Consider the following 15,946-nt stretch of genomic DNA (forward strand, 5'->3'; position numbering starts at 1 on the left):
ATCCTGACAGACAAATTAAAAACAACACCCTTTAGTCCGGGAGTACAGTATGCTGTGTTACAGAGTATAGGAATAACTGTCGCATATGAGGCTGCTGAGTATCACAAACAGGAGCAAAGTAATACGGAAGAAGGAGCTGATCACTACATTTAAGAGAAGGTTTAGCACACTAAATAGAAGATGAAACGCTTGACAATTATTGTTTCTTGTAAATTTTTAAAGTTACGCTGTTAGAACTCAGCTTGCTATTCAAAACATTCTATTATAATCGTGTGAAAGGAGAAGGATAGAACTCGTGTACTACTAATTAGGCTGCTGTACAGCTTAAGAAACATCATTTTGAGCCCAGACCTCTGTAACGAAGTCCAGTCGCCTAAGAACATTTATAAACATAGGTATTTTTCGATAAATAAAAGAGTCTATGGTCATAGATCTACACGTATTTCGTCGACTTTCTCTAATATTTATGAAGAAGAAAAACAATATTAAATTTTAGAGCTGCTGCTTAAATATCTTTCCTTCTGTTGGTTACGTTTCCTCACAGTCCGCGTCACTATCTTTGGACAAGATACTACGTTTGCATGAAGTCTGTCAAGATATAAATCCAATAGGAAGTTGACTAATGTCAATGTCTAGATGTTTATGGTGCAAATATACAGCGTTGGTAGTGATTTCGGTAGCGGCAGCCGCGTTCATTTTCAGTTTCGGAATTTGCTATCATTGTTAATACTGGTAACTGGCATGTTTGCAGTGATTATGAATCTTTTGTGTTCTTGCTGTTTGCACTATATACATTTAGAGAATTCATTCAGACGTGTGAGCTGATACTGCAGAATTATGCCCGTTAATTATAACCCTTCACGTTTCCGCAAACACTAGCAGCCACACACACACAAAACACACGCAACACGAACACACACACACACACACACACACACACACACAAACGCATGCATGTCACAAAAATCACAACGTAGATACAGACACAGAGTAAAGAATAGGATCGCCTCATTACAAAGTTAATTAACTACGTGCTCTCTCTTTTAGCCTTGCCAGCGTCCGTGAAGCGACGTGTACGACATCTGTTGGCCGATGCTGCTACTAATTTGTGTCTCCACCTGCCTCCCCTGACCGATCAGAGATGGCGAGACAACCTATACTGTGCTAGCGCATTTATCTATTGCTCAGTAGTTGTGATTGTATGTAGTAGACAGTCCAGCTGCAGCGATGTATGTTGTTTTGTTTCACCGCCACCATCACGGTACACAGAAGCATGCATGTAGAGCTGAAATCCCTTCCAGTACTCGCTATGTAATGCCTTGTGAATCACACCGTGAACACACACACACAGTTAATGTACCCTCCACAGCAACCGTTTCCTTTTTTGTTCTTATTTTGTGCTCGATGACGCAACCCAGACCCTCGTTTTAGACTTATAGCTCCTTGTTTGTGCTTCCTTTTTGTGTTTGTCACTGGTAGAAGAAGCGCAGTGTTTGTGAATGTCGGTGTGCTGGCTGTTGGAGCGGCAGGTGGAATCTAATCACTGTTTTATCTGTTCCAGGCGTAACCATTCTCCTTTCCCTTACGGTGTTCCATAACCTGGTAGCCGAGACGCTACCCCAGGTGTCCGATGCTATGCCTGTGTTAGGTATTGCCTACCTGGGACCAATGACTTATTTTAGTGTTGTTGCCTGCATCAAACAAGCCAGCCAACACCCTTCTTTGCCTTTTCGGTGTTATTACGTATGGACAAAGCTGCCTTCACAACGTCCTTAACGTTTCAGGGTTTATGAGCTGTGAGAATAAAAATGAGTTTTTTTAAAAGCATTTGGCTTCGCGAGAACGAAGACGTCAGACGGCAGTTTAAGATTTTACAAAGTGTTACAATGTTGTGAGAGCAGCCGCTGAACTTTATTTGGCTTTTGTCAAATATTCAGCAAGAATCCACATTTAAACGCTTCTACCTTGTTTGTCAAATATGTAAACCCATTTTTGCATGTGAAACTAAACGGTCTGTGTGTTTCTATTCTATAAATTCTTTGCATTTGTACTTTGCCCTTAACTATGTTCCTAAAACTGTTTTCTTAAACATGAGTATTAATGATGAAATTAACAGCTAAAGACTTCGGCAGCAGGGGTTGATCTTTCTTGCCTCCACGAATGTACTGTTGTTAGTAAAGGGTAAAGCGCATTTTACGAAAATATGATTTAACGGTGAAATCTACACAGACATTTGTGATGTCGGTTAGGTTGAAAGCAACTTTAATAAAGCGTAGAAGCTGATATACAGTTTCATCCACCCATTCAAAACGCTCTCAAAATATGAATCATTAGTCTGGGAATCTATCATTTCTTTAATAAATCTGGGCCTGGTGCTCAGTTACAGGATACTGTGAAAGCAACTTTGTCGTACATAATGTTATCCACAGATGCTCTTGTATACTGTTTCAGTACAATGTTTGTGCGTATAAATGCCTGAAATCCTGAAGTTAATACTGAAACGAATGTAAGGCAATCCAGGAGTCGCTAGTATTAAACATTGAAATACTGTGAAATGTATACCATATATAACAAATATGTCTTTTCTTAAAGGTAGCCGCTTTGTCCATCAGGAATTGGAGTTCTGTGGCAAAGGGACACGTAATTTAGGAAATACAAAGAATAATTCTCAGCTTTGTTGCAAAGAAACGTCGATATTTGAACAACTTTTTTTTCGTTCCAGGGGTCACAATCCTCCTCTCTCTCTCTGTCTTTTCTCTCATGATCGCTGACGCTTTACCGCAGACGTCAGAAGCTATCCCCTTACTAGGTCAGCCCCTACTGCTCTTGGAATGAGACAAACTGTAACCCTTATTTGCTCTTCCTAGTGTGTTTCTGTGGTTGGAAGTATTGTAATCCCTGCTTACGTGGCGACTACGGATCTTGTGGTAACGTTGATATGTTGGGTCAGATATACCGAACACCCTGATTGAAAAATTAAAACCAATTTGAATAATACCTAATTACCGAGGGACCTTCGCGATACAGAGCTATCTGGGAAGGTATTTATCATTTTTCTCTCACATCCGTCATTACGGAAGTAAATATAACTACTAGAGTTGTGACTGGCTGGTGAATGATAGTAGTCACATGCTGATAATTGTTGGTAACAATGTGTATGTCCTTCAGGGTTCAGTGTGTCCACAGGGATTGTTAGATGAATAAATATATATCGTGCTACACTAAGTACCGTGCGTAAGTTCAACCAGAACATATACTGGAGACCAAGAGACTGGTGCCACTAACTTACAAGCGCAAGACGTTAATGAACATAGCCAGTGTTACCTACGTTTCAAAACTAATGTAGCTGTAGTGTCCTCCGTCACTCCAACGGAAAACGGTCGCGCACTAATTACGTCAACAAATACCAGCGTATCATTGTTGCGTAATAAAGACTGCTCTGTTGATTTACTTCTGTTTGAGATATGTTCCCTGAGTTTTTAATGAAATACGAAAGACTGCTCTGTTGATTTACTTCTGTTAGAGATATGTTCCCTGAGTTTTTAATGAAATACGAAAGCTATAGCTAAAATACAGCACTATGATTCTAAAGCATTATTTCGATCGGTTAGCGCCATTCACTCGCATGAGTTCGGGCTACCGGCTCCACAAGGTCTGTACGTCACTAGAATACAGCTGATCCTGCACTGCCGAATGATAGTTGTGTACTATGTGGCTGCTATGCCTATGCATGACCCTAGTCCCTAAAGTGATAACAATTCTTTTCCATATTCATATATATGTTTTACCTCTGTATGATTGTACCAGCTCCTTTTTGCTTAAATGGAATGTTGTGTTTAATATGTTTATTAAAGCACAAACTCTTACCCCGCTCCTGACCGGGCCCTTAAAAAACTGTCATTTACAGCCTGCAACAAAATTAAACTACAAAAAGATAAATTCAAACGCTTACCTGTATCCTGATTGTACAATCAGTTAACTAATTCTAATTATAATGTGTTTAATAGACGAATTGTTTTACAGATTGAAGGAGTTGGCGAATTTGAGCTACTTTGGTTACAGCTGCCATTTCAACTGTGTGTCCTTATTCTTTCCTGACCTTCCTGCTTCCCGCTTGGCCTCAAACAAAACAAAAAAAAAAAAAAAAACTAAATTATCAAGAGATAACGAAGCACAGTAACCGCATGAAAAAGACAAAAAAATGACGAACCCCTCTGCCTCCAAGTAACAAACGGATATATTATAAACTAAACTAAATGATTAACTATAAGTAAGAAAACTTAAATATTAACTGGCTTAAATGTGGCATGACTAGAGTAAAACGCAAGACGCGGCGGCTCCTCTGGACGCGCCACAAGTAAAACAAGGTAAATCAAGCTGAGCATAAATATCTCTATCATTTCATATTAAATCGCTCGTAGTTAAATTTATCTTTTTAAACTAACTTCTTCAAGAATCGTTTATTTAAAATTTTCAGTTATTCACCCATTTCTCTGCGAAGGAGGCGTGGTATCAGTTGGTTACTGGGTGTCAAATGTGAGCTCACTCTAACACACTAAAACAAACAAAGATTTACCATCTTTTTTTACTTCCTCAAATTTTTTTCTGTGAGGTAACTTTCACTGCTTACCACGCCTTTGCGAGGAAATTGGAGTCTTTCGGGCGATTCGTCGCAATTTATCCGGATCTGTTTAAAGTGCTTGAGCATGTGAACTTAAACCAGGACTCCAAGCTCTTCTTTCTCACTGTTTTTGGTATACGTACAAAATGAATGTTGCTAGTACAGCTGTACGTTGTGTACACGCCACTGGAGACCACACATGTACACGTACACCTTTACTAGAACGAAATCACGACTTTTGTACGACATACATCCCAATAAAGTGCACCAATCTCATGGTATAACATTCAGTTCACTTTATCTATTTATTGACGTCTTACTGTATACTTACGTATTATCTATCCATGCATGGCTTTACGTATATGGTGAAATAAGCTGTAATAAATCGGAGGCTCTGGAAGCCTTCCATTATCGTTCAATAAAATTTTTCTATTAATGCGACTTTGTTAGATAATTTCTGAAAGTAAAATGCACGTTATTCGAATAAAACATTTGAGAGAAGTGTGTAGGCATGACGTAAATGTACTGTCTTCTCCGAGTATATTTAAACTGCAGTCCTTAGTCTCTCAGTAGTTTGGCTTTTAAAACTAGTGTCTAATTAAACAGACAAACCTTGACATTCTACTATTATTTGGAGTCAAGAAATACCAGAACGTATAATAACGGGAATTCCCATTTTACAGGTACATATTTCAACTGTATCATGTTCATGGTGGCGTCTTCCGTAGTTTCGACGATACTCATTTTAAACTATCACCATAGGAATGCGGACACGCATGAGATGTCGCCGTGGGTAAGTTTTTCTGCGCAAAGACTTAAGCGCACAGTATTTTGTGTAGGAAAAATGTAACATGATAGCTCTAAGTTGTATTTTTTAAATATGATTTCAAACAAAAATTCACAAATTTATCTCATATATGTAAAAGAATACGATTTTTGATGTCGTTGTTAATGTGTGTTGTACACTTTCTCACGACAGCCAACTACCAACGTAGTGTTCTCGGATGTTGAAAAGTGAGAGATTGTTTTTCATAGATGAGAATAGTGTAAAAGATCCTCTAAAGCTTGAATCCTAACTTTTGTATGACTCAATTTGTGAATATGTAGCGAGAACTTAATACCAATAGTTATTAACGTGTTAAAACGTAGTTATCTCTTTCACATGTCCTTTGCATGTATATATAAAACATTTGTTTCACATCTGGTGACGAAAGTAGTGCATTAAAGTGTTTCCCACAAAAAATAGGAAATTATCTCTTTAGTACGACAATGAAAAATTCTTTGGTGAAATATGAGGAATGAGTAATAAATAAGAAGGAGAACGCTCATTGTATTGATGACATGAGGCACTGAGCAATAAGTAAATCCACAAACACGAATTGAACGTAGCATCTAAGCTTCTACTACAGAACTACATATATTACTGGAACTGCAGTCCGTTATATATATATATATATATATATATATATATATATATATATATATATATATATATAGGAGCTATACATATTACTGGAACTGCAGTCTCTCTCTCTCTGAGCCTGGCTCGCTCATGAGGTAAAATAAGTGCTACATCTTATGCAACTCATCCTGTATAGACAATGAAATTTTCATTGTGCTGCGGAGTGGACGCTGAAATGAAACTTCCTGGCAGATTAAAACCGCCTGCCGGAGCAAGACTCGAGCTCGGAACCTCTGTCTTTCGCGGGCAAGTTCTCTACCGCATAAGCTATCCAAAAACGACTAACGACGCGTCCTCACAGCTTAACTTCCGCCAGTGCCTCGTCTCCTGCCTTCCAGGCTTCTGTAAGCTCTCCTGCGACACTTGTAAGACTGGCAAAAACTGGCAAGGTTCCTGAGTTCGATATATATATATATATATATATATATATATATATATATATATATATATATGTGTGTGTGTGTGTGTGTGTGTGTGTGTGTGTGTGTGTGTGTGTGTGCTGAAATGAAACTGCATGGCGGACCGAGACTAGAAATCAGGACCCTTGACAGTCTTACAAGTGTTGCAGGAGAGCTTCTGTGAAGTCTGAATGGTAGGAGACGAGGCACTGGCGGAAGTTAAGCTATGAGGACGCGTAGTGAGTCTTTATCGAATAGCTCAGGCGTTAGAGCACTTGCAGAGTGCAGAAAGGCAGAGATCCCGCGTTCGAACCTTTCTCCGGCATGTGGTTTTAATTTGCCAGGAAGTTTCATTTCAGCGCCCACTCCGCTGTTAAGTGAAAATTTCATTTTCTATACAGGGTGATTCGCTTAAGATATAGCACTTATTTTATTTCGTGAACGAGCCAGGTACAAGATACCGAAACAAAGTTACCGGAGAATGATGGTACGAAGAACGGCAGTTAATTCTGTTGTACGTTTGCTCTTTTTATCAACAGGGATATTGAGGCAGCTATAGATTTTTTTAAATGGAACATTATACTTTTTACCAGCATTTGAAAGCTCTGGAAATGACGAGTAAAATGATATAATTTCTGTTAATGTTGGTCCTGAAACTTTTCGCAAAAATATTCTAGAAATGTGCTAAAATTTAGAGCAAGGCGGCTGCTATCACCTTTTACTGTTCGAACATCGCCAGGTGGGCTCTCTCGCAGCAGTCTGTTCAGTTAAACATGAGCATGTACACACATTTAAAATAATTTTCCTAAGCGTCTTCTGGTGCTTTAGAAGTTAGTATATAGTTCCATTTACAAAAAATCGTAATTGAACAAATGTCCACGTCATATAGAGGGCCGAAAAGAAATACATTTTACGAAGACTGGCGTAATGTCTTTGGAAAAAATGCGCCATCACTTCTTGAAACACATTTGTTATTGTTCGTCTTGATTGGATTGATTTTTTAAAACAAGATTTTAAATATATTTATAAATTTAAGTGTTATTTATATTTTAAATACATTTTAATAGTATTTTAAGAAATTAATGCAATCAAGATCGACAGCAAGATATCTGTTTTAAATAAACTCTGTGCTTATTGCGTAAGCCAAATTTCTTCCTGCATATAAAGAGAGAGGCCCCACTTCGCACTGTTAAAACTGAAATAGCCGATTCTGACCCAGTTAGCATTCAATTTTAACATATTTCTAAAACACTTCCGTGAAAAACAACACCATATCGCTCTACTAGTCTTTTAAAGAACCTGCGAAAGCCGTTAATAAAAAGTATCTCGTTCCAGTTAAGAACACAATACTTGCTTCAGTACCTCGTTTGCTATAACAGTTAAAAGTATTAACTATGAAACAAAACTGTGTGGCCCTCTGCATAGTGTCAATGTTGGAAATCTAGTTTAGATAATTTGAAACATTCGCGAAATAAGAGTTGGGGTACGAAAGCATGAGCGTATGTGTGTGTGTGTGTGTGTGTGTGTGTGTGTGTGGGTGTGTGTGTGTGTGTGTATGGCGTACGTGCGCGAGCACTCAGTGGGTAGAGGAGTTCGAAAGTTGAAATACAATGTTCATGTTCTTATTTATAAGCTTGTACACTTTTGAAACACTTCAGCCATGATATGAGTGGTTGTCTATTTTCAGTCCACATTATGTACTTATTGGATCATTTAAGATTTTAGTAATTTATAACGTTCAGGTCCTTGTTTACGTCAGACTAGACAGTCGTTTTTGCAATATAGTCATCCATATTTTCACATATTAGCTAATGGCAATGCTTGAGAGCGTATTATCGATTTACGTTACAATCGATCTGGTACAGTAACAAACCTTACGCTAGAATAAGAATATGGGAGAACAGAAAGGTAAAAGACGAAAGAAAAGTGTAAAAGAAAGATATGAATGACAATCTGTCTAAAGTTCAAGCAACGAACAATGTGGAATTTTATCGAATGATGTAAAGTAGTGGAATGAGATACGAAGAGTATTTGTTATAATAGTTAAGCCAGTAGTTCGGAGCTGAAAGTGGAAAAATATTTATATTTTGCTAGTATTTAGAAAAACAATCTCTTTTCTGTAATCTACTAAAAATTTACTATATACCATTTACTCACGTAATTTTCTGTACCACTATACTTTTAATGTGGTTCATGGTGTGGGTTCCTGTAGTCATGTCCTAGTTCATGAACCACGGGCAACGTATGAGTGGCCAAGTAAGTGGTCCCGACAGTCGGGATACCAGTTACTTTGGAATAAGGCTGGGCATCTCGGACATATTCTGAGTCGTGGTCACCTTTGTGCTCATACGGCAAAGACTACCAAATCCACCGGTTAGTCCCTCAGCCGTTAGGGGTAAAACCCAATGGGACTCGGGGCAAGTAAGGCTAGCAACCTGCTTCCCTGGTACTTTAAATATGATGCTGGCAACAATCAGAGCAAAATGCCTCGGACCTTTGGAGGTGACGGAGTACCACCTCTAACTGACAAATCAGGAACTCCTAAGATACGACTTGCCAAACAAATGGTAATGAGATGGGGAGCTATTAATATCAATGGGGGCTACTCTGGGAAGAAGGTAGAGCTGGCAGAGGCTGCAAGTAAGATGGGGCTGGACGTTTTAGCTGTTAGTGACATTCGGGTAAGGGGTGAGAAAGAAGAGGAAGTGGGAGAATACAAGGTCTACCTGTCAGGAGTCAAAGCAGGAATAGCACAATGGGGTGTAGGGCTTTACATCAGGAAAGAAATGGAACCCAGCGTAGTTGCAATAAGGTATGTAAACGAACGACTGATGTGGATAGATTTGACAGTGTCTAGCAAGAAAATTAGGATTGTGTCAGTATATTCGCATTGTGAAGGGACAGATCAAGATAAGATGGATAGTTTTTATGAGGCACTCAGTGATGTAGTTGTTAGAGTAAAGGACAAGGACAGTGTTCTGCTCATGGGTGATTTTAACGCCAGGATTGGAAATCGAACAAAAGGGTATGAAAAGGTTATGGGTAAATTTGGAGAGGATATGGAGGCCAACAGGAACGGGAAACAACTCTTGGATTTCTGTGCCAGTATGGGCTTAGTAATCACAAACTCCTTTTTTAAACATAAGAACATTCACCGGTATACTTGGGAAGGCAGGGGAACCAGATCTGTCATTGACTATATAATAACAGATCAGGAATTCAGGAAGGCTGTGAGGGACACACGTGTATTCAGGGGATTCTTTGATGATACTGATCATTATTTAATCTGCAGTGAAATTGGGATTGTGAGGCCGAAAGTGCAGGAGGTCAGGTCCATATGTAGGAGGATAAGAGTGGAGAAACTTCAGGATAAGGAAATCAGGCACAAGTACATAACAGCGATCTCAGAAAGGTACCAGTTAGTTGAATGCAGTCAATTACAGTCATTGGAAAAGGAATGGACAAGGTACAGGGACACAGTACTAGAAGTGGCTAAAGAATGTCTTGGAACAGTAGTGTGTAAAAGTAGGATGAAGCAAACAGCTTGGTGGAATGATACAGTCAAGGCAGCCTGTAAAAGGAAAAAGAAGGCGTATCAAAAATGGCTACATACCAGAACCCAGGTAGACAAAGAAAGTTATGTTGAAGAAAGAAACAAAGCCAAACAGATAATTGCAGCATCCAAGAAGAAATCGTGGGAAGACTTTGGAAACAGGTTGGAGACTATGGGTCAAGCTGCTGGAAAACCATTCTGGAGTGTAATTAGCAGTCTTCGAAAGGGAGGTAAGAAGGAAATGACAGGAAAACTGCTGGTGAATCCTGTGGATGCCTTGGGCAGATGGAGGGAATATTTTGAAGAGTTGCTCAATGTAGGTGAAAATGCGATCAGTAATGTTTCAGATTTCGAGGTAGAATGGGATAGGAATGATGATGGAAATAGGATCACATTTGAGGAAGTGGAAAAAATGGTCAATAGATTGCAGTGCAATAAAGCGGCTGGGGTGGATGAAATTAAGTCGGAACTCATCAAATACAGTGGAATGTCAGGTCTTAAATGGCTACACAGGATAACTGAAATCGCCTGGGAGTCGGGACAGGTTCCATCAGACTGGACAAAAGCAGTAATCACACCAATCTTTAAACATGGAAACAGAAAAGATTGTAACAACTACAGAGGTATCTCTTTAATCAGCGTTGTGGGTAAAATCTTCTCAGGTATTGTTGAAAGGAAAGTGCGAGTATTAGTTGAGGACCAATTGGAAGAAAATCAGTGTGGGTTTAGGCCTCTTAGAGGTTGTCAGGACCAGATCTTTAGCTTACGGCAAATAATGGAGAAGTGTTATGAGTGGAACAGGGAATTGTATCTATGCTTTATAGATCTAGAAAAGGCATATGACCGGGTTCCTAGGAGGAAGTTATTGTCTGTTCTACAAGATTATGGAATAGGAGGCAAACTTTTGCAAGCAATTAAAGGTCTTTACATGGATAGTCAGGCAGCAGTTAGAGTTGACGGTAAATTGAGTTCATGGTTCAGAGTAGTTTCAGGGGTAAGACAAGGCTGCAACCTGTCTCCACTGTTGTTTATATTATTTATGGATCATATGTTGAAAACAATAGACTGGCGGGGTGAGATTAAGATATGTGAACACAAAATAAGCAGTCTTGCATATGCGGATGACTTAGTTGTGATGGCAGATTCGATTGAAAGTTTGCAAAGTAATATTTCAGAGCTAGATCAGAAATGTAAGGACTATGGTATGAAGATTAGCATCTCCAAAACGAAAGTAATGTCTGTGGGAAAGAAATATAAACGGATGGAGTGCCAAATAGGAGGAACAAAGTTAGAACAGGTGGACGGTTTCAAGTACTTAGGATGCATATTCTCACAGAATGGCAACATAGTGAAAGAACTGGAAGCAAGGTGTAGCAAAGCTAATGCAGTGAGCGCTCAGCTACGATCTACTCTCTTCTGCAAGAAGGAAGTCAGTACCAAGACTAAGTTATCTGTGCACCGTTCAATCTTTCGACCAACTTTGTTGTATGGGAGCGAAAGCTGGGTGGATTCAGGCTACCTTATCAACAAGGTTGAGGTTACGGATATGAAAGTAGCTAGGATGATTGCAGGTACTAGTAGATGTGAACAATGGCAGGAGGGTGTCCAGAATGAAGAAATCAAAGAAAAACTGGGAATGAACTCTATAGATGTAGCAGTCAGGGCGAACAGGCTTAGATGGTGGGGTCATGTTACACGCATGGGAGAAGCAAGGTTACCCAAGAGACTCATGGATTCAGCAGTAGAGGGTAGGAGGAGTCGGGGCAGACCGAGGAGAAGGTACCTGGATTCGGTTAAGAATGATTTTGAAGTAATAGGTTTAACATCAGAAGAGGCACCAAAGTTAGCACTGAATAGGGGATCATGGAGGAACTGTATAAGGGGGGCTATGCTCCAGTCTGAACGCTGAAAGGCATAATCAGTCTTAAATGATGATGATGATGATGATGATGATATACTTTTAATTAAGAGTAGTTTGGGGAAGATGATGTCTTATCAGATACAGGAATATAAAGAAATGAACTTCAAACGTATTTGTTACCATATATGTTTTGAATGACACAGAGAACAAATAATTCGAAAGAAATGCGTAGTTCTTCTCCAACCGTCTCTTGTGGACAGCTTATAGAATATGAACATTAATACATCGTAATGAGGTCTAGCGTGCTGCGTATTTTAGAATCCCCTCGGTCCAAGGCGTCTTGTCACGGTCCGTGGGGCTCCCTCCGCCGGGGTTCGAATCCACTCTCGGGCATGGATGTGTGTTTTATCCTTAGCGTAAGTTAGTTTAAGTTAGATTAAGTAGTGCGTAAGCTTAGGGACCGATGACCTCAGCAATGTGGTTCCATAAGACCTTACAACAAATTTCCAAAATTTAGATCTGTATTGGGTTCACTTCAAAGCAGATCATATTCGTAGAGCGATTCCTTCTTTGTGACAGTAGAGACAGAGTTCACATCAACCGTTATAGACCTATCTGAGGGCGCTAATTATAATGGTTACAGTGGTTTTATGATATTCTTCCGCAATGCCCCATGCCTAATTTACGGGCAGTATGAAGTTGCAGTAAAATCGTCTACCAATTCTGCCAAATGCTATTGATCGATAGGCCTCACACAAAGCAACAGCCATGGTAGGCACTCAGTAACTGTCACCACCGTAAAAAAAGAAAAGCTCTTGCATTTATTGTGCGTGTAATCGTAAGTAATCACACACACGCTGATTCAAGACGCGCGCAATCATGGTTAAATTGCATAAAAATGTACTGGTGTATGTCAATAATTTATGTGGGCTACTACCGTCTTTTGCGACTGTGTTAAAAATCTTATTAAGACCAAACGCGTTACACTTTAAAGCACCTTCAGTGCTCACTGTAACAATATGCCTTTTCTAATAATTTTGTTTGCTAGGATCATGCACAGTTCTCGTGCCTGAATTTACTACTATAAACAGTATTACATTACTATCGTTACTCAAGGTTTTATTATTTCTTGCGTCATTCTTGAAGTTTTTTTGCACATACTGTCAATAACACTAAAGTGTGTAGTGAAAATCCACTGCCATCTCGCCATTTCGCGTACTATGTTTTAATATTGTGGGCTGCATTCGCCTTTTGTTTTATGTTAGTGGTAGTAAACGTTGAACGGCTGGTGGCATATTTCCATGTTCTTTCATGTTCTTTATACCTTATATAAAATATTCTGCTGGTCTGCCCTAAGTATAGAGCATCACAACAGTTACATTGGAGTTGATAAATGCCAGATTTTTTATGGGTCTTAGTGTCATGTTAGTTATTTGGACATTTTTGTAGTGCGTTATTTCTTAGGTGCGCTGTTTTATTCCTTGTTTCTTTAGGACGTTCCCTGTTCCGCGTGTTTCCATACGTGCATGTGTACCTCTTTCCTGAGGCGTTTCTGTGTTGTGGAGTGCTTTTGTTGTTGGTGTCTGCGCGTGTTTGTGGTGGGTGTTGTGTGTCTGTGGATTTGTGTGATGCCTTTTTTTTTTTTTTTTTTTTTTTTTTTGCTCCTATGATTTTCTGGATTTTTGTATTCAATTTTTAAGTTGAAATTCTTGCTATTGCTTATTTTCGCTATTTGAATTATTATGTCTCACACCTTATTACAGCTGTGTTGTCATAGTGGCACTCTGTTTAGTCTCTGGATATTATATCTGAGAGCTGTTTGTTTTTGGGATTCATGTAGTATTGTATCTGTTGTGGTGTTTTTCCTGTAAAAGCTGAATGAGTGTTGGTTTTGTCTTTCATATATCTGGGAAGATTACTTGACCTGCTCTTACTTTCTCGAAAGGACACTTCACGTTTTTTTGTATTGTGTTTATGTCTCTGTGTAGTTGTTCCGTCCCATTTACTGATTTGTCTAACATTATAGTATATGCTATTTTCTTGATATTATTTTCTGGAGTGTTCTTTCTTCTCTTCTGTCCATGAAGATATTTCCTAACTTTCCTGAAATGGGGGATCCCACTCATAACCTTTCTTATTGTAAGAAGAATGCTTTATTGTATTCAAAGAAATTTTGGTCGGTAAAGAGATGTAGGAGTGTACTTATCTCTGTTTTTTTAACTTTTGTAACTGGTTGTAAGTATTTAGGTCGTGTTCTACTATCCTGATTGTTTTTCTGACTGGAATTGAGAGAACACGTTGTCCATCTCTAATGAGACAATATAACTGTTTCTGAAATATATAAGCCTTTCCGCAACGGTCACAGGATCAAATCCAGCCTCGGGCATGGATGTGTTTGATGTCCTTAGGTTAGTTAGGTTTAAGTAGCTGTAAGTTCTAGGGGACTGATGACCTCAGATGTTAAGTCCCATAGTGATCAGAGCCATTTGAACCGTATAAAAGCCTTTCATGTTGTTTATTAGTTCTTGTGTGCTTTTCGCCCTTACGTCGTTTTGTTTTTTATGCTGTTGTGTGAGTACCTCTAACATATGTCGGGTGAGGATGTATGCATGCGGGTGCTTTTCTATAATGTACCGTCAGTACCACAGGAGCATTTGCTTTGTGAATTTTGGCTAGATCTGGAATTTTGAAGGACTAGGTTACATACATCTCATATGAGCTTTTGTTCTGTCATCAAGTGGGTGTTCATTTGATGTAGAAAACATGTGCTCCACAATCCCAGTCAAAGGAACAATCAGTTAGCAAAGGAACTTATAAAAGATACAAGCACATTCCTGAATTTCATTTCTGACCAGAACTACTTTTAATTCAATAACGAATTGTATTTGCAAGAAGAAGGATTGCCTGTTGGAGATAAGCATATTCCCACCGCTCGTTGCCGACCAAAACTACTTTTAATTCAATAAAGTATTCTTCTTACAAGAAGAGGTTTGCCAGTGGGATCCCACATTTCACGACAGCTACGAATTCATCATTACAGAAGAAGGAATGTTTCAGAAATTAGTACCAGGAAAATACAATATACTATATTTATGGAGGTTCATCGATGACATCCTCATCTTGGTAGACGAATCAGAATATGGGATAGAACAACTATCTACAAACATAAAGTTTGCTTTAGAGAAAGAACAAGCAGGCTCAGAAAGCTTCCTAGATGTAGCCACCACAAAGAATAACCGACAATTACCCAGCATTTACAGGAAAAATACAACAGACACATCATCTAACCATCCTCAGTCCCAAAAACAAGCAGCTCTCAGGTGTACGCACCTCAGACTGTACCACTTGACAAACACAACCATAACAAGGAGCTAGATGTAATAAATCGGATAGCAAAAAATAACGGTTACCAAGAATCTCATATTACAAAATTGAACAGGAAAAATCCAGAAAAACGTAACAGAAACACCAGCACCACACAACGCAGAAACTCAGCAAACAAGCTGGTGCACACTCAAATACATAAACAGACTGACACACGACATTAGGAAATCCACAAGAAATAAGGAGTAAAAATAGCATACCAAAGCATTAACTCAATATAGAAGTGTCTGAAGAGGGATTATGGCCCAGATGTATACAAATAATTTGGCATTTACCAAATTCAGCGTAACAGTTGTGATGTTATATACTTAGGGCAGACCGACAGAACATTTGAAATAATGTACAAAGAACATGCAAGAACATGGAAATGTCGCAGAAGCCGTCAAATTTTTGCAGAACATCAACGACACGAAAATAATCACACTACCACAATAGAAACACACGTGAAAGTAGTCAGATTCAAGAAAAAATATCTCCTACCCTATAAAAGAACTTCCAAATTCAAAGAGCAGTAATACACTCTAAGGCACAAACAACGACACACCACGAAGATGTTACCCTAATAGCACGAAAATCGGTAGATGTAACGATTTGTTCAAGAGAAAGAGCTTCACGAATTGAGCAAGTGAATAACGCACTTATGCAAGCAGGAATTCGGGCTGGAAGT

The 15,946-nt window shown here is 39.0% G+C and overlaps 1 protein-coding gene across 1 annotated transcript in view; it reads left to right on the plus strand.

Moving 5' to 3' along the window:
* Window positions 1-15,946, plus strand: part of LOC126088311 (neuronal acetylcholine receptor subunit alpha-7-like) — a 352,782-nt gene that overhangs the window by 134,877 nt on the left and 201,959 nt on the right. The window contains exon 11 of the mRNA XM_049906442.1: window positions 5,305-5,414. Coding sequence (XP_049762399.1) covers window positions 5,305-5,414 — 110 coding nt within the window. The remainder of the gene's footprint in view (window positions 1-5,304; window positions 5,415-15,946) is intronic.

The sequence above is a fragment of the Schistocerca cancellata genome, chromosome 6, assembly GCF_023864275.1.
Source record: "Schistocerca cancellata isolate TAMUIC-IGC-003103 chromosome 6, iqSchCanc2.1, whole genome shotgun sequence".
Lineage (NCBI taxonomy): Eukaryota > Metazoa > Arthropoda > Insecta > Orthoptera > Acrididae > Schistocerca > Schistocerca cancellata.